Here is a 25,868-nt window from a genome sequence, read left to right as displayed (position 1 = left end):
ATGCAAACGATTACAACCAATAGGAAATCACAATTGAGAACGAGACTGCAACTAGTCCAGGATCGAGAAGGGAAACCTGAGAGTAGAGTTTACAAAATTATTGCTTAGGGGGTGGTACGATATACAAACAAGGTGGGGCAAAATTAGCCCGTCTATTGGAAAACGCTATAACTTTTGCAAATGACGCCAATTGTCAATTCCGTTTTGACATTTGTGAAGTAAACAAACGCAGAACACAAATCGACAAGCCAAGAATCGCTTTACTCCGCAAGAACGTGTATTAATTGTTTCCATTTTTCGCATAACAGTTCGTTGATTGTGTTGGCGCAGCGTGAATTTCGTCGCAGATTTCCTGGCCGTCCGACACAAACGGGACAAGCACTGCGGCGTTTGGCCACTCGCCTTGAAGAGACTGGAACAACACGAAATGTTCCCAAAGCTAGTCGACCCCGGAGCAGCCCTTCTGCTGAGAATATCGTTGCTGTTGCCCAAGATTTTGAAGAGTAACCCTTAACATCGACCAGACGACGTGCCACGCAATTAGGCATTAACCGACGGCCCCTACTTAGAATCTTGGTGGAAGATTTGAAGATGTTCCCTTACATCATCATCATCATCAACGGCGCAACAACCGGTATCCGGTCTAGGCCTGCCTTAATAAGGAACTCCAGACATCCCGGTTTTGCGCCGAGGTCCACCAATTCGATATCCCTAAAAGCTGTCTGGCGTCCTGGCCCACGCCATCGCTCCATCTTAGGCAGGGTCTGCCTCGTCTTCTTTTCCTACCATAGATATTGCCCTTATAGACTTTCCGGGTGGGATCATCTTCATCCATACGGATTAAGTGACCCGCCCACCGTAACCTATTGAGCCGGATTTTATCCACAACCGGACGGTCATGGTATCGCTCATAGATTTCGTCATTGTGTAGGCTACGGAATCGTCCATCCTCATGTAGGGGGCCAAAAATTCTTCGGAGGATTCTTCTCTCGAACGCGGCCAAGAGTTCGCAATTTTTCTTGCTAAGAACCCAAGTTTCCGAGGAATACATGAGGACTGGCATGATCATAGTCTTGTACAGTAAGTGCTTTCACCCTATGGTGAGACGTTTCGAGCGGAACAGTCTTTGTAAGCTGAAATAGGCTCTGTTGGCTGACAACAACCGTGCGCGGATTTCATCATCGCAGTTGTTAGCGGTTGTGATTTTCGACCCTAGATAGGAGAAATTATCAACAGTCTCAAAGTTGTATTCTCCTATCCTTATTCTTCTTCGTGTTTGTGTTTGACCAGTGCGGTTTGATGTTGTTGGTTGATTCGTCTTCGGTGCTGACGTTGCCACCACATATTTTGTCTTGCCTTCATTGATGTGCAGCCCAAGATCTCGCGCCGCCTGCTCGATCTGGATGAAGGCAGTTTGTACATCTCGGGTGGTTCTTCCCATGATGTCGATATCGTCAGCATAGGCCAGTAGTTGGGTGGACTTGAAGAGGATCGTACCTCTTGCATTTACCTCGGCATCACGGATCACTTTCTCGAGGGCCAAGTTAAAGAGGACGCATGATAGGGCATCCCCTTGTCGTAAACCGTTGTTGATGTCGGATGGTCTTGAGAGTGATCCTGCTGCTTTTATCTGGCCTCGCACATTGGTCAGGGTCAGCCTAGTTAGTCTTACTAATTTCGTCGGGATACCGAATTCTCTCATGGCCGTGTACAGTTTTACCCTGGCTATGCTATCATAGGCGGATTTAAAGTCGATGAACAGATGGTGCAACTGTTGTCCATATTCCAACAGTTTTTCCATCGCTTGCCGCACAGAGAAAATCTGATCTGTTGCTGATTTGCCTGGAGTGAAGCCTCTTTGGTATGGGCCAATGATGTTCTGGGCGTATGGGGCTATCCGGCCTAGCAAGATAGTGGAGAATATCTTATAGATGGTACTCAGCAACGTGATACCTCTATAATTGCTGCACTGTGTGATATCTCCCTTTTTATGTATGAGACAGATAATGCCTCGTTGCCAATCGTCAGGCATTGATTCGCTGTCCCATACCTTGAGCACAAGTTGATGAACCACTTGGTGTAACTGGTCGCCTCCATATTTAACCAATTCGGCTGTAATTCCATCGGCTCCTAGCGACTTATGATTTTTTAGCCGATGAATTGCACGGACTGTTTCTCCTAAACTTAGTGCTGGCAGTATTTGTCCGTCGTCTTCAGTTGGCGGGACCTCCAACTCGCCGATGTTCTGGTTGTTCAGTAGCTCATCGAAGTACTCAACCCATCGCTCTAATATGTCCATTCTGTCGGAAATCAGATTTCCCTCTTTGTCTCGGCAGGATGAGCATCGAGGTGTATAAGGTTTCATCCTGTTTACTTGTTGGCAAAATTTCTGCGCCTAGTGTGGTTGCCCCCTGTACTTTTCTAGTTCGCAGACTTGTTGGTTTCCCCAGGCTTCCTTTTTCCGTCTGTGAAGTCGCTTCTCCGCTCGACGGAGTTCGTGATAAGTCTCTGCGCGTGCCCGCGTTCTTTGAGAATGCAACATTACTCGGTATGCAGCATTCTTCCGCTCCGTTGCTAGCTTACATTCATCGTCAAACCAGCCGTTCCGACTCTTTTTGCGGCTGGGGCCAAGTATGTTTGTGGCCGTATCCATGATAACGTTCTTCAGGTGATTGTGAAGATCATTTGTTGATGCTTCATCTCCAGGTCCTCTGTTGACTGCGGTTATTGCGGCATCCATTTCCCTCTTATAGGTGTCGCGGAGGGTTGTGTTGTGGATGGCTTCAGTGTTCACTCTCACTTCATTGTCAGAGGGGATTCTTGGTGGTATTGTTATTCAAGCTCGGAGCACCATGCCAACGAGATAGTGATCCGAGTCTATATTGGCCCCCCTATATGTTCTGACATTCATCAAGGCTGAGAGGTGGCGGCGTTCGATGAACACGTGGTCAATTTGGTTGAAAGTGGTCCCGTCTGGAGAGGACCGCTTTCCGCGCAAACCAGGTACTTCCAACAACCATTTCGTGTGACCCTGCTAATTGAATAGTCCGCAGTCCGTTATCATTTGTATTTTGGTGTAAGCTATGGGAGCCAACGTATCGCCTGAATACGGGCTCCTTCCCTACTTGGCTGTTAAAATCCCCAAGTATGATTTTGATGTCATATCTGGGACAGGCTTCGAGGGTTCGTTCTACTGCCTCGTAGAAGGTATCCTTCTCCGACTCTGCAGTCTCCTCTGTAGGGGCGGGAACGTTGATGAGGCTTATATTTCTAAACTTGCCTCGCAAGCGCAGAGTGCATAGCCGTTCGCTTATGTTTTCAAAGCCGATAACAGCAGGTTTCATTTTTTGGCTGACTAAGAAACCTACTCCGAGCACATGGTTTACTGCATCACTTGCAACGCTGCTATATCAGCCCTATATTGGGACAGTGTATCGGCTAGCTGCTCATCAGCTTCATCTCTGTACAGGGAGCGCACGTTCCATAAGAAAATGCGCAAATCGTTGTTCCGTGTTCGTTGTCGGGTCCGTCGTTTTAAAATCCGTCCTGTCCCAGGGTCCTGTTGTGGCTTCGTTACAAGTTGTTTTCCGTGTAGGGTTGTCAGCCCTACCCAACCCCAAACCTGGAGGACCAGTTGATACAATTTGTCCCGTTTTAAGGCGCAGGAGACTCGCCTTCATCCTTCTCCGTCTGCAGCTTTTCGTTAAGAAAGAGCTCCCAGCGATCACCACGTGGAGGTGGAGATAGGGTTTGGTAGTAGAGCTGTTGGTGTTGGTTCAGTAGGCATTTCCCAGGTTTTATGCTCCATAGTGGGTACCAATCCACGTTTCGCCCTGGGACCTATACTACTCTTTGACCACCCTTACACAGCGCAGAAAGTGCATCAGCTATTAGCTGTTGACCATCAGACGCATCTAATCTACGCTCAAGCCATCCTGAATCTCAACAAAGAGGATTACGATTTTTCATCGAAAATGCGATGAGGCTCATTTCCATATTAGCGGTATCGTGAATAAACAAAGTAATCGATTCTAGGGCACCGAAAATCCGGGTATCACCCACGAAGAGCCATTGCACTCGCTCAAAATTACGGCATGGTGGTTCTGTTTACGCTAGATGATTCATCGGGCCATTTTTCTTTGAAAAGGCCGCGAACCAAACAACGGCCGTAGACGGAGCGCGCTACAGAGTCATGATTATCGATTTTTTTCTTCTTCATTTGGGTTAATTAGGACTGGAGAACATATGGTTTCAACAGGACGGTGCAATGGCGCACACTGCTTGAACCACAACCGATATTCGGAAGAAAGTATTTCCGGGTCGATTTGCAACGGCCCGCCAGATCACCCGATTTAACCTTTTCAGACTTCCGTTTATGGTTTTTTTTGAAGTTGATATTATTTTCTCGACTTGATGGAATAAATTCTAATGGATTAAATAAATAAATTTTATTAGCAGGACCAAAGCTTTTCATTAAAAAAATACAGCAAAAGAACATCGGGTGATTATTTTTGACCACCTTGTACTTACTTCGGACATATGAAAAATTTGTAAGGGGTTTGAAAACACATCAACAAAGCGGTAGGTCAAAGTAGGTTCAACAATCAACATAAGCGATCAACAGGGGCGAAGCACGTTATTCAACACAACGGAGGTTAACAAAGAGGTAAGTAGATTGCTGTGTAAATCATTCTATCTCCGATCTTTCGCAGGATGCAAGATTAAAAACTGAAATCAATAATAATTACTACTAGCACTGAAGGAAAGGGTTATGATTCCCGCACAACAAGTTCATAAAAAAATATTTAACGATAACGCCGGAGTACCGATTTATTAACTCTGAGTTACATCTGGGTACTGTATTCACAAGCAACTTCACTGATATGGAACTCCAATGACTTTATCAACCGCCTGCAACAACTGAACTTCATAACTAACTCAAGTTAGATTGGATGTTTATATTTACATCTTTGAGAGCAAAGGATACAAAATGCTGATCTTGCATTTTGCATTTACATAAGTTGATCAGGTTTGTTTAGTTAACAATTTTTGGTAAAGAAAGAATAATGATGGCTAATACTAGTTTCAAGCTAGGATGCTTAATTTATTCATGGATGTTTACAGAAGTGTTATATTACTTTGGAGATGTGAGAAAATAATGGTATAAGTCACTGATATGATATATCTAATATAATATTAGAAAACGTTTGTCGTACTTGATATTCTTATTGCATTTATGCATCCATATCCAGGGAACAAACAGTTATTAGCAGGTTTGTTAACAATCGCATTCCATACTTAACGATAATAAACAATTCCTATTTTAACAAACAAACAAAACAAAGTTTGAAAATTGTTTTTCATAAATCATTTCTCATGATGGATGTTAGAGCGGGTGAGTACTATGGAGTATCTATCTTTGACGTCGGTCGATGACACGTCGCAGACAAGTTTTGACGAAGGCTTGAAGCTTCTGTGTAAGAGTTGTGGTCACTTTCCATGCGCTACTCCTATATAGCAACACAATCTTAACGATTATTCCTTTTTTCCAACCTCTGGGAAATGTAGCAAATTCCCAGGATTTTCGTACGATTGAAACTACTAGATCTGAAGAAACTGCAGGAGCAGCCATAAATAACTCTGAGAGGAGACCGTCAAGCCCAACGATTTGAATCCGCTTGAGAGCAATGATGGCCGAGATGATTTCTTTCTAGAAGCAGTTCGTATTCGAATATTACGGTGACTAGTCATTTCATCCACAAGAGACGGAACTTCACCGGATGTGATACGGTTAAGAACCAGGGAGTTCATCGTTAACGTTCCTTATAGAATATCGAAGGATTTGCGACCACATGCAAATTCCTCTTTGATACGGTTGTGGCGACATATCGGAGACACGAATTACGAGCGCATTGCCGTGCTGAATTCGCCTCTGCCGACGCATTGAACGGCCGTAGACACAACTGACGGCCTGGTAGGAGGCAGGCGAAAGAAAAAAGATCACTAACCGGTCACCCATCAACGCGATCAAACATAAAGGAGAAAAACGTAAATTAAATATTCTAGTAAGATTGTTTAGCTAAGTGTAAGAGATAATTGTAAACGGCCTTAGATCTAGCCGGAAGACATTCCGAAAACGGTTATCTGCACACCTTTCGGACTGTTTCAGTTCACCAGGATGACTTTTGACTTGTGCAACGCTGCGTAGACATTCCAGAGATTCATCCACTCTGTCCTGCGAAACTTAAACTTTTGTTTCGTATCCATAGATGATGTTTTGGTCGCCTCTTCTTCCGAATCTGAGCAATTGGGCCATCTTGAGTGTATTTTGGAACGTTTCCTTGAGGCCGGACTCGTTATGAACGTTGAAAAATGCAGATTTCTACAGAACCAGGAGAAATTTCTCGGCCACATGATAACCCCTGACGGAATCCAACCTGACGCAGACAAGGTTGAAGCGATAAGGAACTAAAGACTCCCGCGAGGTTGCGTGCTCTGCTCAGGAAGTCCATGCGTTTGAAACGGTCAAACATCGGCTTGTTGATGCAACACTAGTAGCATTTCCTCGGCCAGATGTACCCCTAGCTGTGTTCGTCGATGCCTAAGACACGGCGGTACGCGCCGCTCTTCACCAGCGGGTGAATCAAACCTGGCAACTGTTGAGTTTCTTTTCGAAGCAACTTGACCTAGCTCAACGAAACTACAGCGCCTACGATCGTGAGCTACTCGTCGCGTACCGCTCTCTCAAATACTTCCGTTTTCCCCTTGAGGGCAGGCCATTCACCGAGTTCACGGACCACAAGCCCCTTACTTTCGCGCTTAAACAAAAGCCCGACAAAGCGCTCCCTCGCCAACTTCGGTACTTGCGTTTTATCAGCCAGTTCACTTTTGATATCCAACACGGGTCTAGAAAAAACAATATTGTTGCAGACGCTTTTTCTCGAATCTCGGAGGTCACAGTCCCCGCCGTGGTTGATTATACGGCAATCGCCGAGGCACAGAAAGACGACGCAGAGCTTCAGAGCCTGAAGGCAAACTCCAAATACAAGTTCAAGTAGTTTCCTATCTTCAACTCAAACTCCTATTTACTCTGCGAAACCTCAGACAAGGGACACGGGCCATTCATTCCGGCTGATTTTGGCAACGAATTATTTAATGAAATATATGATTTCCACCTCTGACTGATATTATGGCACAATCATATGCCGAGGCCCTCTGTCGAGAGTGGATCCCGGGCGTACCAGCTGTAATCATTGTGGACCAGGAAATGCAGTTTGAGTCTATTCTTTTCTCGGAGTTAGGCAACATCCTTAGCTTCAAACGCCACAGGGTTACGGGATACCATCCGCAATCGAATGGGATGTTGATGGCACCTGACACTAAAGGCCGCCTTAATGGCTTGCGACGATTCGTCGTGTTCGGGGTCCTTCCTTTTCGTCTTCCTTGGCCTTCGCACGGTCTACCGGGAGGAATTCACAGCCAGCCCCGCAGAGATAGTGTACGGAAAGAATCTGCGTTACCTCGCTAACCCTATGCTGAACATCACAGTACGGTCAAACGACTCCGTCTGCTCAGACGCGATTTCGAAGCTACGGCCAACTCCACCTTTGCGACACACGAAAACGAAGGTCAACACCCCCAGGAACCTCGAGACGTGCTCACTGATCCCCACTCGGGTGGACGCCCCTCGAAGGCCGCTGCAATCACCATACGAGGGTCCCTTTAGACTTCTGGAGTGAGGGGAGAATTCCTTCAAGCTCGATGTTCGCGGCAGACTCAAGTGGGCCTCCTTGTCGAAATTGAAAGCTTTCGAAGAGCCCGCGAAGTGTCAGGTTCGCCCAGTAAACTCATTGGCGGGTTCACGTGGTCGGGTTGCTCTGCTGAACCCGCAAGATATCAGCTGGGGGCGGAGTAATGTGTAAATTCAATCAAGTGTCTGTGGGCTACCTACTGATGTATAAATTGTCGTAGGCGTCGAGGTCCATACCATGGGCTGAGTGACCATCAATTTTGTACGTTTCTGAGAATTATTTATGGCTACTTCATCCTCCTTTATATGCTCCTCGATGTTAATAAGGTTTTACACCCAAAACCTTTAAAATGGTCCAATTGTTTTAACATGTTCCTAAACGACAATGATAATTAAGAAACACAAGTAAAGCCTTGGCTTCAATTCTTATCATTTTAGCGAAGTTATTCGAACGTCATTTTGCCGATAAATACGCGCTTTATTACGGCGGTTGTCATAAATCTGACATGTGACTTATTACGTGTTTGACACTATAATTTCCGAACGATTCCGAATATCAAAAAATCACTTTGCCCATATATTCTACACTATATCTAGATACAATTGATGCAAAAAAAGAAAATTCGATTCCGCGGATCCGACACACGGGATGACTCCCTTAAATTTTTGCCTGCAGAATGAAATTTCAGGTGCCCAGGATGTCCAGGATGATACAGAAAGCAACTAGGAACTATGCTTTGCCAGAAATGAGTGTTTGGTCGTGAAAGTGTTGAAGACGGAAAACGTTCCGGACGACCTGCAACCTCTACCAATGAACAACACGTCTAGAAAAATTTTTTTTCAGATTTTTCAAGTAGGTAATTTCCAAGAACGGTTGCCTGAAGTAATTGACTCTTCTCGCACCTATAGTTCTAATGGTGACAACCGTTTCTGAAAAATGCGGATGACAAACAGACAGACAGACAGTAAACCGATTTTAATAAGGTTTTCTTTGCCCAACACCCAAAAACAAAATCGCGTTCTCAGCGTGCACATTTTACAGCGTGGGGACGAAAAGAGAGCAAATCGTGCGCGGTAGTATCCAAGTTTTTCAAGTGACGTGCAACGAATGCAACAAAAGTGTTTCTTGAGTTTTGATGAAAATCTATTGCATTTAGTTTTTTCTCTATGCTACCGCGTGCATCAAGAAACTATATTTTAAGGAAAAGCTCTTATTACTAATTATTAGTGTATGGGGAAGGGGACCGTTCGACGAGCGGTCGGAAATGTACTTACAGAATCAAAATGAAAGTAGATATCAACATAATAGTTCACACTTATTCATTAACCTTTTAACCAACAAAGTATGTAAAAGAGAAAAATTAACACAAGAAAACCCTTTAATGCGAACAATTGCAGGACATCAAAGAGATGGTCAATCATCAAAGATTTTTATTACTTCTTTTCTTATGAACTAAAATTCATTTAACTTTTCTATTGTGAATATAATGGATATGATGACGATAACATTAACTATGACAGATTTTCAGTTAATTCGATGATATTAACTATGACACATTTCACACTTTTGTTAATTTTCTTTTTTTCTATTTCATTCCATGTAAAAATATTTGCATTTATCAAACGCTTTGTCTTTATTTTTTGTTAATGGCATTTCTACGGAAACTATCTGCCAGTAAACAAATCGACAATCCCTTCCCGCTTAACAAGTGTCAAATTTCTTACGCAGAAGTCAACTCTGGTAACAACACAAACGGGTTTCTGCCCATCGAAATACTGATCACGTCGGTAGTCAATATTTCTCACAGACAAAAATCCCAAAATCAGATCCAGGCATGGGCATTGCCACGGGTTTCCTTCAATTGACGCCTTCACAAGTTTAGGGAGGGTGTCCTTATGACTGCTTTCAGGTAAAAATGTTAACTTGTTATGGTCAATAAGCAACTCGGTAACAAAGTTGATATCATCAAAAGCCTTAGGGGGAATTTGCTCCAGCAAGTTGTGGCCTAAATGCAATTTCTTGAGGTTGACCAGCGGACTGAACAAATTCGGGTCTAGTGTGGTGAGCTCATTGAAAGCTATACTGAGGTAGTCAATGTTAGGTGTTAGTTGAAATAAATCACCCGGAAGGCTGGCGATACTGTTCCTGCTGAGGAATAGTTTCTTCAATCTGCTCCCAGATCCGCCAAAAACTTGACTCGACAGGGTCTGCAGATTGTTTCCAACCAAATCTAGCAGTTCCAAAGAATTCAATGGTTCGAAAGTCTTCTCAGTCAGTCGGTAAATATCGTTCTCGCACAAATAAAGGCGTCTCACCAACTGCAGACCTATAAAGGTTTTGCCTGAAAGTTGTATTAATGAATTCGCTGATAAGTTGAGAGTCTGGAGTCGGACAAGTTCCTTAAAACTTTCGTCTGCAATGTCCTGTAAATCATTCTCGCTGAGGTCTAAAATTTCCAGTCGGGATCTTGACATTCCCGTGAATATGCCCTGCTTTATTGATTTTAATTGGTTGCCATATAAATTCAAGCTTTTGAGGCGATTCATGCCAGAGAAAGCTCCACTTGCAATTTCATTAATATTATTCAGTCTTAGGTTCAATGTTTCTAGCAGTGGCATTCCTTCGAATACAGACACGGAATTGGCTGCAGGAATCTGCAAAAAGACATATAAAGGGTAGTATTGTAATATGGTTGTAAAGGAAAAACAAGAAAATTGTCGAACTCTGCTCAAATTGTATTTGTAAAAGAGAATGTTGTTGAACAGGATACAAGTTTAAATAAAGGGAAACATACATACCACTTCCAAGAGATTTGATTGCAGGTCCAGCGCTTTCAATTTGGGCACCTCACCAAAGGCAATTGATTGCAGCAAGTTAAAACTCAGATCCAACGTCTCCAATAGGGTCATATGAGCAAAAGTTTTCGGTTCAATCGATTTGATGTAGTTGTGTGAGACGTTGAGTATCTTCAGTTTGGGTAGATTCCGCAGTTCCACCGGGGTCAGGAATTCGATTGAGTTATGACTTAGGTCCAGGTTTTCCAGTACATTGTATCGGTCAAACCAGCTAACTTTAATAGCATCCAAACGAGTACTAGATATGTTGAGCGCTCGTAAGAATTCAAAATCTTTGAAGCCATGATCAGACAAAATTAGGCGCCCTGATTTGGATAGATCCAAGTATTCGACAGATCGGAGTTGATTGTTGTGTTGCTCTGTAAAGAAATCAATATTTGCTTATATAGTATTCAAACCTACATACAATAGAATTATTAACTTATGACACGCCTGCACTAAGGACTTAGAAACATTCTATAGGAAAAAAACTTGACACAATATTTTACTAACTGAAAGCATTGGAAGAAGCATTAAGTGGTCCAGCGGAGTGGGTATCAAAGTACGGAAAGCATTCTGAGCTGGGGTTTCAAATACATTCAAAGTTTGACGTCTAAAAGGGATAGATATTTATGGGCTAGCAACGTGCAAGTTTTGAGGCTTTATTGCTACCGAAACGTTAATAGCGTTTCGGATATGGACTAACCTCATGCCGAAGACCTTTGGCTATAAAAAACGCAATATGATTGGTTTCTCGAATGTGCGCACGTTCGTCGACAACGGTGGCGAGGGTCCTCAGAATGCTCGTTTTCTATAACTCGGACGGGAATTCCAACGATATAAGCTAAACATTTTGAGCTTAAGCGTGTAGTGTACTTCTCTCTCTTTTGATACAAGTATGGCAATGTGCTTTTGTACCATGGCAAGCCAGGTGATAGTAGACGGGAATTCCGTGTCGGGTTCTTTCTGATGGCTACCGAATGGTTTTCAACGAGCAATTACACGCAGTTCAGGAGAGACTTCCTAAAGGTGACATTGTGATTGTGATGGGTGATCTTAATGCCACCACCTCGTCATTGATGGCAGATTATTCGAGCACAAAGCTTGCTATAAGGTGGGTTACGAGCAATCAGGTCGACCATTTCACGGTCAGAAATAGATTTAGGAGTTATCCCCTGGATGTTCATAACAAGAGAGGCGCTAACATAGGTTAGGAAAAAGATCACCATTTGATGGTCGCTTATGTTCGCTTGCGTGTTGTGTCCGCCACTTTTCGCAACTTTGGGGAGCTGCGACTTTTAAATGTTTATTATCGATGGCTTATATAATCCAGCTGTCTCTCGACAGTGGGGGAGTTATCTTGCTGATGAAACCGCACATATACTGAGTAATCCGCCAGAGAATATCGATGAGCACTGGACCGCCATCGAAAATGTTTTTTTTCGGGTACTGCGCAGGTCATCGACCACGTTCCGATGGGGCACCATAAAATTTGAGTAACTGCGGAATCTTGGAAGCGGATCGATGGACAGAAGGGGTTAAAGGCTCTGTTGCTGGCTGCGAGTGATTGCCAGTGAGGCGATTGAACTCCGACAACAATCGAAATCCCAAGAATAATGTGTACCGTGACAAAACGGAAATTGTTATTGAGCTGGTGAGGAAAGTGAAAGATGCCGTAAAACGCAATGATTTCCTGTGAAGGAAATTGACGGTCGACTTCTCATCCACAATGATGAGCAACTGAAAAGGTGGAAAGAGCACTTCACCACGGTTCTTAACCGTATCACATCTGGTGAGGTTCCTGCTCTTGTAGATTAAATGGCTAGTCACTGTAACGTGCGGATAAGGACTGCTCCTCTAAACAGAAGAGAAATGATTTCGGCCGCCAATGCCGTCAGAAAGCGGCTGGAGTTGGCGGTCTCCATGCAGCGTTACTTATCGCTTCACCTGCGGTTACAGCAGATCTGCTACTTCCACTCGTATGGAAATCTGGGGAGAAGTTGTCCAGTGGAAGAGAGGAATGATCGTTGAGATTGCAAAGAAGGGCATCAGTTGTAAATTGACAATTGGAGAGGTATCTGCGTGCTTCCTGCAAAGATAAAAGCGAAAATAATCCTGGAACGCATCAAAGAACTTCTCGAAAGTTTGATCGATAGAGAGCAGGCTGGTTTTCGCTTCGGATCCTTCTGCATTCACTACATCAACATCCCACGCTTCATTTTGGAACAGTGCTTCGAGTTTAGATTTTCGCTGCATCTGCTCTTCATCGATTTCGAGAAAGCTTTCGAAGGCGTGACCAGGAGTGTGTCTGGCGTGCTCTACACAGAAGGGACATGCTATTATCAGAGAGCAAAATGTCACGTGCTGCAACCGAAGTAAGATCCAAAGCGGAATCCACCAGGTTAGTATATCGTCCCAGATAATATTTCTTCTTATTATCAAAGCAGCATGAGGAACGTCATGTCGCTTTATTCGGGGGACACCTCGACTACTTTGATGACATCTGTTTACTCTCTCACTGGATAATGGACCTTGGCCAAGTGGTTCTGGATTTGGAAGGAGAAGCCGGTAGAGTTGGTCTGAAGATGAACAGAACAAAGGAAAACAAATGTTCTCATTCTGACGGGTCGTCGCCCCCTCCCTATCTGCATTAATGGGCGAAGCATTGAAGGTAATAATTAATTTGTATATCAAGGAAGCGTCGTATCTGGCGACAGTGTCACCGATTTGAATGTTGCCGGACGCATTAGCAGCGCTAGATTCGCTTTCGCTGCGTAGTCTAAAATCTAGAAATGTAGTTATCAATACCATGACCAAATTGAGACTCTTCTGTGCTAGTATTCTCCCTGCATTGGTATATAGGAGTAACTCATCCCCACTGTTACTCAAAGGCTCCAATACTTCGTGATTACGTATTTGCGTCGTATTATCGGAGTATACTGGCCCGACACTACCCCAAACGAAGAATTTTGTCTGTGATCGGAGAGCGGAAGTGGCGATGGATAGGTCACACATGGAGGAGATGCGGCAATTGCATTGTTAACTACGTCATGCAGCGGAATCCACTCTCCCAAGGGGTGCAGTCGCCTCAGGACATCGTGGGGAGAGCTGAAGCGCATTTCAGGTAACCGGGAACGATATCTACCAGGTGTGGCAAACACATTATACTACACTAAAGGGTAAATGGCAACTATATTTCGACACCGTGAACCGAGAGTGTATCTTTTCACATAATTTTTAGTAATTGGCTGATAATTCCCTCTTAAGCTCAGCCTAGAATCATCAAATTTTACAGTAATATAGGCATAGTGCAAAGCATAACCCGACCAAGTTTGATGGATATCGCACTACACTAACAAAGTTATAATAGATCAAACTTGTCGTTTCAGTGAAAATTGTAAAGAATTCAAGTGGAAATGTCTTGCAAGGATTTCTGACTTTTTTCAACAACATGACGGTGATGTCTACCTTAGTGTGTTCATATATGGCAGCAAAGCAGCTTTCACTGCTTTCATGCATTGGTCACTGTTCATTGTTGGAGTAATAAAATATAGAAGCCAAGGACCTTCAGCAGAAATACAGCTCCATTTCGCTGCAGCAAGGGAATATTTAACTTTTTTGCATACAACCATCACGATAATGTTTTTGTGGGAATCTCAGAACAAATCTTATGTCGGCATTTGTCACTAAAGATAAATAAAAAAATTAAAAACATATTTGTAAAATTTAATGCTTGGAAGATTCTTTTCTAAATTTTAGAAAGACTGTTCTCTTGAATGCAAACCTTATTCCACTAATACTGCGTGCATGCATGATGCATCATTCGAATCTTTTACTATTTCCTCCGTAGACTTTCACCTATCATTTCTCTTTCCACTTTTTGCGAGATCACTGCCTTCTTGGCGCACTTTTTCTTCTAAGTTCTAGAAACAGTAGGTTGACTAATTTTGCGCGGTTCCTATTGCAATTGGCAAATGCGAGTACGGAAGCTATTGTTTAGGAAGTAATACCCTTCTTTGAAATTTTAGTGAATGAAGAATAAGTAATAAGGAAGAAAAAAGCAGCATATCCATATTTGTTTGGAAAGGAGGCCTGAGGACTGGGACAATTCCAAACAAAAATTATTTCAGCTTCGACCGGGTTCGGCCAAGACAGTTTTTCCTACTGATATAATTCGCCCCCATGTTGTGTTGGCAGATTAATATAAGGAAGCGAATATCTGATAACCACTTCGATCATGCTCTCGGCGTAGAAGCGGGACTGCGTCCCTGAAAGAAATTATAGTCGTCTGTATATTTTTCAGAATATCAAACTAAATTTTCCCAAAATCTTAATACAGGGTGCGGCAGCATAACTTCCTTTTTTAAAATGCGCGCCACTCAGTTAGTTTATGTCATAGCGGAGCGCTAGTGGTCTCGTTCAAGAGGGGATACTGTAAAGTTTTGTCCCGACACGGTTCAGTCGCCATCATGCGTTGGAATAGTGATGAGCGTGCTTTTGTCGTTGAGGTTTACTTTTCAAGCGGATGTTCGGTTATTGCAACACAGCGTGCATTTCGGAATCGCTTTAATTTAGCCCCGTTGGCTCCCGTCCCAGACCGCAAATCAATTGTTACATGGGTCACTACATTCAGACAAACTGCAAATGCGACAAAAGGAAGAACTGGAGTCCCTCGGCCCGTTAGATCACCTGAGAACATTGAAGCAGTGAGATCGTCAATGTTTGCGATCGCCACGGCGTTCTGCGCGCAAACACCCATCTGCCCTTAGACTATCCGATCGTTCTGTGAGAAGAATTCTTCGTGATGATCTTCATTTTCATCCCTATAAGATGGCGATAGTGCAGGAACTTTCAGAACGTGACTTCAATTCTCGGATGAACGCGTGTGAGCTTCTTCTTGATGTCGTTCCCGAGGGTGCTATTGTTGTTTTTAGCGATGAAGCCCATTTTCATTTGTGTGGGTCGGTTAACAAACAAAACATGCACTACTGGGCTGACACCAACCCTCGAGAATTGCATCAAAAGCCTTTGCATTCACCCAAAGTCACAGTGTGGTGTGCAATTTCCTCAGCTGGAATTATTGGTCCCTGGTTTTTTGAGGAAAATGAGGTTATAGTGACAGTGAATTCGGACCGGTATGCAAACATGCTACAGAATTTTTTTTCCCATGGCTAGAAAATTTGGATTTGGGGGACACTTGGTTCCAACAAGACGGTGCAACAGCACACACTTCAAGAGCATCGATGGCTGTTTTGAGGGAACACTTTCCAGAGCGCCTTATCTCAATTAGTGGCGATTTGGAATGGCCGGCACGCTCTCCTGATCTGTCCCCTTGAGATTTTTTTCTATGGGGTTTTTTGAAATCCCGTGTTTATGTGAACCGTCCAAGAAGCCTACAAGATTTGAAGACCAACATTCAAGAAGAAATTGCCAACATAACACGTGCTATGCTAACAAGAGTCATGACAAACGCCAGAAATCGGTTTACGCAATGTATGGAAAATGGGGGACGTCACCTAACAGATTTGATCTTCAAAACAATGTAAATAAAAACTTTAGACATGTACCTACATTATAAAACATAAATAAATATTTTCCGATGCATAGAATAGTTTTTATTGAGTTTTGAAAAAAGGAAGTTATGCTGCCGCACCCTGTATTATCTTAGTTACTCAATATCGCAAAAAATTTCAATTAAAAACCTGCACATATTCACAGGAAAACAAAAAAATTTCAGTCAATTTGAAAGGCCGCATTTTGGAACTTCGCAAAAAAAACATAGTTGAATTGAAAAATGCTGCTTCCGGAGAAGTTCGACCAAACGATTCCAAATTATTATGTGAAATGAAAGTTTGGAAGACCTTATTACTGTCAACAATTTTATTTATTTTTCACCTCAAGATTTTACTTTTTGGCAGTAGATTGTATAATATTATTAGAGCGATATACGAGAGCGCGTGTTATCGTTGCTGTCATTTCCACATTAACATTAAATTAAGGCTCTTCCACGTCAATGTTCTGTTAGAGTAACACATGGAAAGTGACCGCCACTGTTACTCAAAGGCTTCATGTGTGGAAATCATATTAAAGCCTTTTCCCTTTGTTCTTATCATTGACGCTGTCACGCGAAGAATCCGACGTCCAGCGCCCTATACACTATTCTATGCAGATTATGTTTTCCCAGGGTGTGACAGTGTGAAGCTGATTTCGAGCTACTTGTCCAAAAGTAGAATAATTGTCTTATGCAGTAGGGTCTGAAATAAAATGAGGTTTTTGATGACCGACGATTTAAAAGTTGCTTCACGCATCAGCGCAGCTTGAATGAAGTGGCATTTCACAATTGGCGTTTTCACATTAACGAATATCTCAAATTTAAAATTTTTCGCAGTGTAGTCCGCCCTTCTAGCCTCTATAGTTGGACTGGCACAGATTTGGGGAGACTTATTGCTTCATAAACGAACATAGTGAAATTGTTCTTGTGAGTTAGGGTTTAAGAATAAACGTCATCAGTGCCTCGGATAGGCAGTGACCTCACAGCTACGACTTTTATTTATCGAAAGCGATTGGTTGATTTCTAGAAAAGGCACACGCACATCGATAACGATATCGAGAGTCACTTTCTCCATGTCGAGCCAGAATTCCAGCGATATAAAACCAGCTTCTATGCTTAAGGGGATCATCCCGTGTGTCGGATCCGAGGAATCGTTTTTTTTTTGTTTGACATCAACTGCATCTAGATATAGAGTAGAATATGTAGGCAAAATGAATTGTTGACATTCGAATTTGTTGAGATTAGAGTGTTAAACAGGTAAAATGTCGCATGCCAGGTTTACGTCGATCGCCGTAATAAAGAGCGTATTTATCGGTCCGAATTGAAGCCAAGACTTTATAAGTGTTTCTTCAGGAAGCCTAAGGTTTATGGGCAAGGTACAGCAGATAAACGATCTGAGATTATGAGGTTCTGTAGGGTAATCCAAATCAAAAACACAGTTTTGGCAACAGCAACAATCACAGTTGATGGTTGGTGGTTTTCTATATCTTCCACGGTTTAGTTACTGCTGCTAAATTGTGAGTGGGTTTCCACTGACCGACACCGTACGAGCAATCAGATTGACAACTTTGCGATCAACAGTAGCTTTAAGACTTGCCTTCTGGATGTGCATAACAAGAATTTACGAGCATCCACTATAAATAAGAATAATATTGAATGTAGAGGACCGCGCGTTTTATTTGTAAGCTGGTTATAGCTAGGGTAGTGAGCTCTATCTTGCTGCAAGCAATCCCAACTTGGGGAAAATATTCTACATAATGCACATATATGATATATATGTTTATAAAAGAACAACTCTGATGGTGGTATCTGCTTTCAGGGCTGTCTCAGACGATGGAACATTTGTCATCTCGGCAGTGATGCCTATCAACATTTTCGCAAACGAGAAAAAGGGGTGGTCGTTCGGTTGGCTAGTTTCTGAGAATGATCATTTAGCTGCCCTCGCACTCTCCACTTTCACAAAAGACGTCACTTTGGAAAGCACTAACCGAGACCTATCATTTAGTACCCCATATATATATTTGGTGAAAAAAAGGTTTTACCTTTCGCAAAACTCTAAAGTCACAATAATATGTATTTTTAAGATATTGTGTATATATATTGATATTCATTCTACAAACTCCGACATGGTATTTTGCAATACCCCCGGTAAAATAGTAATAAAATGCTGAGATCATGGAAAGAGATAAATTAACTATAGTTGGAGTTACTTGAATATGCTAAATTCTACCTGATTTCTCTTGACGGCAGGTCCCGCGACCGCCAACCAAGAAAACGCATTCAATGTTGTTAAAAAAAGTAATGATCGCCGCCATTGGTTACAAAGCTAAGGAGAAATGCTAGTGCGTTCACCAGAGTCGACGCGGTAGGACAGGCCCCGGTGCAGTCTCTTACCATGAAGATTTTTACACGCATTCTCGATAAAAGTATTCCCGACATTGTTCAAATAATTAACCAGGCCAGGTTTTCTAATAACTGCGGAAAATTGGTCCGAACATCGAAATCGATGGGAAATGACCAACAGGCCGTCCAAAAGAACGTTGGCTTGATGCACTGGATGATGATTTGAGATTTATGTGTATATTATTGTGTTGTTATGTTAATAGTATGCTGGTCTGGAATCCAGGTAAAGGGGGAGCGTTTGGGGCAATGCATTTAGTATTATCTTCAGTAAAAAGAACGTGATCGGAAAAAGCCAAAAAAGTAGAGGGGAGTTGAGATAACTCCACCATACTGCATCCATCCTGATGAGACCCCTTCGCCGAAGGGGGTCTAATGTAACTGACCTGGTCCTCCAGATTGGGGGTTCGGAGCGATGGGCTTACATCCCGTCATCAAAAAACCAAATATCACGTATAGAAACAGGTGGGAGGGCTTGAACAAGATTGATATCATGGAAACGAATGAATAACTATGCTCTTAGATGCTGGAATATGAGATTTCTAAACAAACCTGGTGCTACCAAAGGCCTAGTAGTCCAGAGAACGAATTGGAATAGTTGTGGGATACCCGACACAAGGTTGCGTACAATCTTGAAGAGTGGATAACTAGCAAACAAACGTGAGTTTTGAGTTGCTTTCATCGTGGATAGGAACTTTAAAGCAAATGTAATCAATTTCAAACCTATACACGAAAGATTGTGTGCGCTTCGCATAATAGCACAGTTGTTTAATATATGGCTTGGCAAGATACACGCTCTAATTTAAGAAAAAGACGACGAACAGCAATTTTATGATAGCCTGGAAAGACTACGACTTATTGCTTTCGAATGACGTCAAGATATTGCTAGGTGATTTTAACGGTAAGGTTCGGAACGAGAAGATACATTGAGGGTGGGGAAGCTAAATGATTTAATAGCGAAATTCTAAAAATTCTCCAGAATCTCACGAGGAAGCCCATCGATGACACCTGGTATACCCTAAAATGCATTATCAAAACAACAGCAGAAGAAGTTGTTGGATATGAATCCCGCTGGATATGATTGGTTTGTCGATGAATGCCAGGAAACGCTTGATAAGAAAACGAGGCAAACAGAAAACATATAATACGAAATACAAGGAAAAAGAGAGAAGATTACGAAAATCTCTGACGAACAGCTAATAAAATGTTAATGCAAAAGACGCGAAAACATTTCGACGAAGAATTCAAGAAAAATTACCCGTTGTAAAAACAAAAACGGGCAATCATTGGGGACGAAAGTGTATTACGAAGGAGATGGAGGTCTTAATTCAAAGAAGTTCTCAACCTCTCATACACAATTCAATCACCAGAACTCACTAACATTAAACTGCCGACATTGGAAGAAATAGAATCAGCTATCAAAAATCAGAAAATGAACGAGGTGCTATGCGTAGATGACATTGCCGCTGAACTCATGGAGTCAAGCGCTCCATGGACCGTGACCGTTCCACCATCTGGAACCATGAAGAGATTCCGCAAGAGTAGTCAGAGAGTGTGCTGTGCCCTATCCACAAAAAAGCTGGCAAGTTGGCATTACAGAGGCACCTCACTACTTTTGACGCTCTAGAAAATAAAAAGAGAAGAATTATACTGTTCGCCGATAATACGATTGGTGAATACCAAGAACTGGAAGATCAACAATTTACGGCCAAACAGGTGCTAGAAAATGTTGAGAATTCAACAACGACGTCCATCAAAATGTTCGTTGACTTGAAACAGGCATATAAATGTACTGTACAAAGTAACGCTTGACGTGGGAATTCCAATAAAACTGGTTAAATTTGCACGAATGACAATGTCCTACACAATAGGGCAGTTCAGATTCAATGATAGCAGATTCCTTGGAGACAGTTCAATTTCACACTCGCGCAGGTTATACAAAAGTTATCTGTGGACACAAATGGCAGGTTGCACTATAAGTCCTGCCAAATCGTCACATATGTTGACAATATAAACACCATGGCGCGATCTTTCACATCAACAAAGGAGATTTTTATAAATCTCCACAAAACACCGAACGAAGCTGTTTTACGAAATAACGAAAACAAGCCGAAAATGATGAGAAAAAACGAGCAAAATGACGCTAATCAGGAAAGGGATAACGATTGACGAGTACAACTTAAACAAGTCGGAATACCGAAAGCTCGCACTTCGGGTATAAAGGTTTTGTGTTCATCTTATCTAAGAAATTTCAACGCACATTTTTCTATCCGTATATATAATAGCTACAAATCTAACATACTCCTTCATATTTTTCCAAACTACGAGACATACGTACATATTGCAGTCATGGATATTACGCTCACCCTAAACAAACAAACTGTCTATTTTCGAATACTGTACACATATAGGCACGTATATAGATTGATCGTACCCATATTTCCGATTTACTTCTTATATCTATCTGAATTAGGCACTACCCGGAAAGTCCATTAGCACGCATATACTATATGCCTACATACACACATGTCTCGCTGGAATAATTGATATTTATATACAAATGACTAAAAAACTAAAACAAAATAATCCTTTTCCACCCAATTCATAGGAACTTACTTCGTTGTGGTATTGATGAATTAATATGTGATGATGGCGTCATGCAGGTTGTAGAGTGCGCGAAATTCACAAAAAATGGTAAAGTTTTACCCCCTATAACTTTGTTAGTAATAGTTAGATTTTCTTCAAACTTTACCAAACTGTGCATTATGCTCTTTATAATACGCATGCTAAATTTTGTACTTCTGGGATGAACATAAGGGGGGTTCCGAGTAAATTTCTAAAATGTGGAAATATACTATTATTAACTTTATTTGTGCAGATATCGGAACCGGATATATTTTGAGGCCTAGATTTCGTAGAGATCCACCAGCGTGATTTTTTTCAGATTTTTCGGTTGGATAGGTTCTGAGAACGAGACCTGTTACACTTTTTGTGGGTCATATTTTGAGCCCTCACTCCCCTATGTTTCACCTAATATCAAATATTGAACCAGTTTCGAAAAGTACTAATTGAGACCTTTCATTTGATACCCCAGTACCTAGCAAGTAATATATGCATATATTAAATGCGAATATCCATTTTCACCTGATACTGAATTTGCATAGAAGCGACACGACCTATTATAACTTTGGGGGAGGTTTGCAGTCAGTTATTAAAAATTATTATTATTATCTTCAATAAACATTAGTATGGAAGTTATTTCGGAATCTAGGCACTATATAGTAGCAGCTTCTTGATTTATTTCAGAATTTTGGTTTGGTAGTTTCTGAGAATGGGTTCGTTAAAGAAATGATCACTTGGGATGTTGCAAAATATTGATTGATATTGCAGACGGCCTTGTGGAGGAGATAGCTGTAAAGCACCCTGAATGAGTGCAACTTTATGGAAGCGAAACCATTTACGCCCTCAAAACATGGCACATGAAAGGCGCAACAATCCATACTGGATCAGGGCCTTGAAGTGTGTTAGAGCACTTCATTCAAAACCGTAACGGTACAGTACCCTATAGGAGGCAATGTGGTCAGCATTGCGTTCGCCCGAGATTATTACCCTGATTTGACTTAGGTACTCATTCACAGTAGAGTCCACTGGTATCCGACGTCAAATCACAATACAAATCCCACTGCCACCAATGAGATTTGAACCATGACCTTACGTAGCCTTGTGCTACTATTCTTTTTTACCAATCGAAAATCAATACTGTCAAAATCCGAGTTAGTAATCACGAGAACGTTGGCAAGTTGAGCTCCAAGGGACAGTTAAGCTCATGGTGTTTTACTTAGGTACCTGTCGTGGAGACTTAATCCTACGGTCCTCTTCAGACACGGATTGATTTTGTGACCACAATCAGAGCCCCGCTGAGACAAGCAACAACGGTACCAGTCTATACCAAGTGCATGGCTCAGCATTCATACTGGTGGATGCAAGAATTACCTAAATCTCTACCGAAGTATGGAGTACGGCACCCGTGTTGAAACGCATCACCACGCCGAGGCCCGAAGGTCTCTTCTCGCTTGAGCACAACCACAACCACCATGAAACTCCCACTAGGGGAGCCAATCGCAAATAACCGAGCTGTACTCACATACAACGGGAGTTCACCCGAATTATAAGAGTCCAGGGGCTTTCCGGGTTCCCATGGTACCAGTATACCCCTGTTAAGGTTTCTTGACCAATTTGCCATTTCAGATGAGTCCCCGTGCAGACTCGAGTCTGATCGCCCTAATTAGGCCTTTGGAGTATTCGCCTACTGCATCACGGCCTCCTCGGCCACTTGGTTTTGGTTTGGCCGACAGGGTTGCCACCCCGTCTCCCTCACCGCCACCTCTGAGCACCAGCTCCAAGGGACAATTGGACTATCTATGAGAAAAGGAAGTAAAGGCTAGTTCATCTCTATCAAGGATGATGGGGTGAAATTGATCCTGGAGCATTGGACAAGGTGGTGGACCGGCAAGGATGAGTTTGCCGTATCGGCCAATCGCGCTGAGGGTGTGCAGTGCATCGCGGGAATGATTCCCGTGGACCTTCTGGGGTGAATCCACATGATGTGACCCCAGACCAACCCCAGAGACCTCAGTAGAAAAGAGATGTACAGGAAATGGCGGGAACGGTGTTATAATCCCGGAAAAGGCAACTAGACCCATACACTGACACCATGTATTGACAGATGAATTGAGCAAAAAACGCGGAGAATTGAATTGTCACCTAACACAGTTGCATAGACGACATGATAGTTAGTATGTAGAATGTCCCCAATGCGTCACTACACCCAAGGATCCAGAGCATGTTATATGGTATAGTGTAGTATATTGAAATCCTAATCGCGGGTGACACATTATTCATGCAGGACAACGATCCGAACCATAAGGCGAAAATAACGATGAACTGGCTCAAGAAACAAAAAAAAGTTTACTTAGAGTGGCCGGTGTAAACAAGTGGCGAACAATGTGGAAAAGTTTTGGGTAGTTATTATTGACAAGTGGGCCTAAATAGACCCTTCCATTTTACAAAAATTGATGAATAGCCATATTAAATATTAAAGTGTTATGATATTTTTACAATATTCATATAAATCACAAAAGTGCTCACAAAACGCCTTTAAAAAATTCCATTTTAAGTAAATGGACTCTGGACTTTTAATAAAAGCAAAAATTAATAATTTTACCTATGATAAAAATGATACCTCAAACAACTATTGAATCAACAAATTGTTATAAACGGACTTGGAAGTCACTGCATAAAGATCTGAATTGGAAATCACCGCATACTTCGTATGCATATATATATATATATTGTCGAGTAACCTTAACCTTAAAAACACTAATGAAAAAAACTAAAAGAAAACTAAGAAAGTAAAAATAAAGTGTCCCCATGCATTTTATATTCGCATGTGTGATGTTTGACAGAAAACCTTAAAAAATGGGGGTATTGCTGCGAGCCATCCCATCTCACACGAACAACACAAGGTGCAGGAAATCGTTGATTTGGCGGCTGTAATGAACGTAGCCATAGATGAGGTATTTATCTCCACAAGTTGTGCTATTGTTGCCTCAAGGTTTCATTTTAAAGTTCAGTGTAATTGATGAATATAGGGATTCCCTGAGTTGTCTTGATAAGAGTAAGGGGCCGTGGTTTTTAATTCACTCAGCTTAGTTGGGTCGAACGGAAAGATCGTTTCGCTTTTTTCCATTCCCGAATAACATATACATACATACTAATGTAGTTGCCTCTGCATAACTTTTAGAAGTGACAGCTTCATCCGGAAATAGGAATAGTTGACACCACTAACAACTGGAATACTTTTAAGTAGAAATTCAATTAATTGTCAACAATCTTTACCTGTAATGGTAAACACAGCGCCGACCTCATTTACAACTTTAACATGCCCCCAAGTTACTGCCTCTGTTTCCGAAGACAACTCTTTAATAGTATCTATATTTCGGCATTCAATTATTCGGTCGTAGGATGAACACTTTTCATTTCCGTCACCAAAACTTATAAACAAAAGCAATACAACGGGAACGTGGTAATACCAGTACATGTCACCAAATTAATATCAACTCCAAGCTTTATCACAATTCCACTGAAATACTATGATCGGCAAGATGTAGCTCTAGACGCAACTAGAATGGTAATCACGGATTAAGTGGGAGCGAGCTTCTGTGGATCAGCTCAGCCGATCGATTGCAGATATATTCCTCCGGTTTTCCGCTCAGCGAGACTTCCCCAACTCGTCCGGGGAATTTCTTTAAATACTGAGTAGAAGTGCACCACTGTCCAGCAAAACGTTCTTGGAGCTGATAATAATCTGTTGTTATTTTAGCGCAACTGGAATAACAAGAATTGCGCATCTTACTCTCTTTTCATACATATATAATGACTTGAGACTTTGGTACCAATTTGTAACCATTTTTTAACAGTCTGTCACATAATGGTAGATAGAACGAATACAAGCATCTTAATTAAAGAGTTACTATCTTTCCAAGAAAGCGATAATTACTGAATTTGCCTTTTCTGGATATAGGAAAACTGCCCCGGCCTGCCCAACCTATTTAAGGTTGGTAATGGTAATTCTATTCAAACTTCAGTAACATGTTAATTTGAATTTTTGCAGTCTAAGAGTGAGGCAACACTAGTTTCAGCTCTCTGCTGATATTTGGAATAGTCAAGTTCAAAATCTGCATCATTTTCGTAAGCGACGAGTATAATTACTTTTGGAAGGACAACACACTACGTAATGAGTAACTAATTAAATTTGAAATCTCTGACTCAAAACGGTCATCTCTGGAAAAAAGATAATAAGACTGAAAAGTTGAGTTATTTAAAGGAGTTTTGTACGTTACAATATTTCTCGAGAAGATCATCAATGACTATACGAACAACTACGATAATCGCGAAATAACGTTGGGCAGTCCATCATAGGGGAAGAATGATAATTCGCATAACGACCGTACTGGATTAGAAATAGGAAATAAAGTGAAACCTTTAATAAGATACCTCACTGCGAAAAACCCATGATTCACTATAGTAATATGCGGTTAAGAGCAAGCAACTAAACATACTATACATATTGAGAGACAAAAATATCCACACTTTCTTAACAAGTCAATGAAATGTAGAGTGTGGTCGAGTTCGGTTTATTTAAGTTGATAGTATTAAAGTGTTTTTTTAAGTGAGCTGAGAAGCTTCGGGAAGACCTCAGGAGAACCGGCTTCCACACAGTATGACCTCAACCAGAAGCCTCTTTTGTAAATGACTAGTTTGTATTAGGTT

At 41.9% G+C, this 25,868-nt stretch overlaps 1 protein-coding gene across 1 annotated transcript; it reads right to left on the bottom strand.

The window, feature by feature from the left end:
* Nucleotides 1-9,158: 9,158 nt before the first annotated feature.
* LOC119649354 (insulin-like growth factor-binding protein complex acid labile subunit) lies at nt 9,159-24,824 on the bottom strand. The gene is made up of 3 exons (XM_038051462.1): nt 24,435-24,824; nt 10,550-10,965; nt 9,159-10,405 (listed from the first exon to the last, which is right to left on the bottom strand). The coding sequence occupies exons 1-3, from the start codon at nt 24,634-24,636 to the stop codon at nt 9,416-9,418; spliced, it is 1,608 nt and encodes a 535-aa protein (XP_037907390.1). The 5' UTR covers nt 24,637-24,824; the 3' UTR covers nt 9,159-9,415.
* Between the last annotated feature and the right edge of the window lie 1,044 nt (nt 24,825-25,868).

The sequence above is a fragment of the Hermetia illucens genome, chromosome 2 (assembly GCF_905115235.1).
Source record: "Hermetia illucens chromosome 2, iHerIll2.2.curated.20191125, whole genome shotgun sequence".
Taxonomy (NCBI): Eukaryota; Metazoa; Arthropoda; class Insecta; order Diptera; family Stratiomyidae; genus Hermetia; species Hermetia illucens.
Note: the sequence above shows the minus strand (reverse complement) of the source record. Positions and strands in the feature narration are given on the sequence as shown.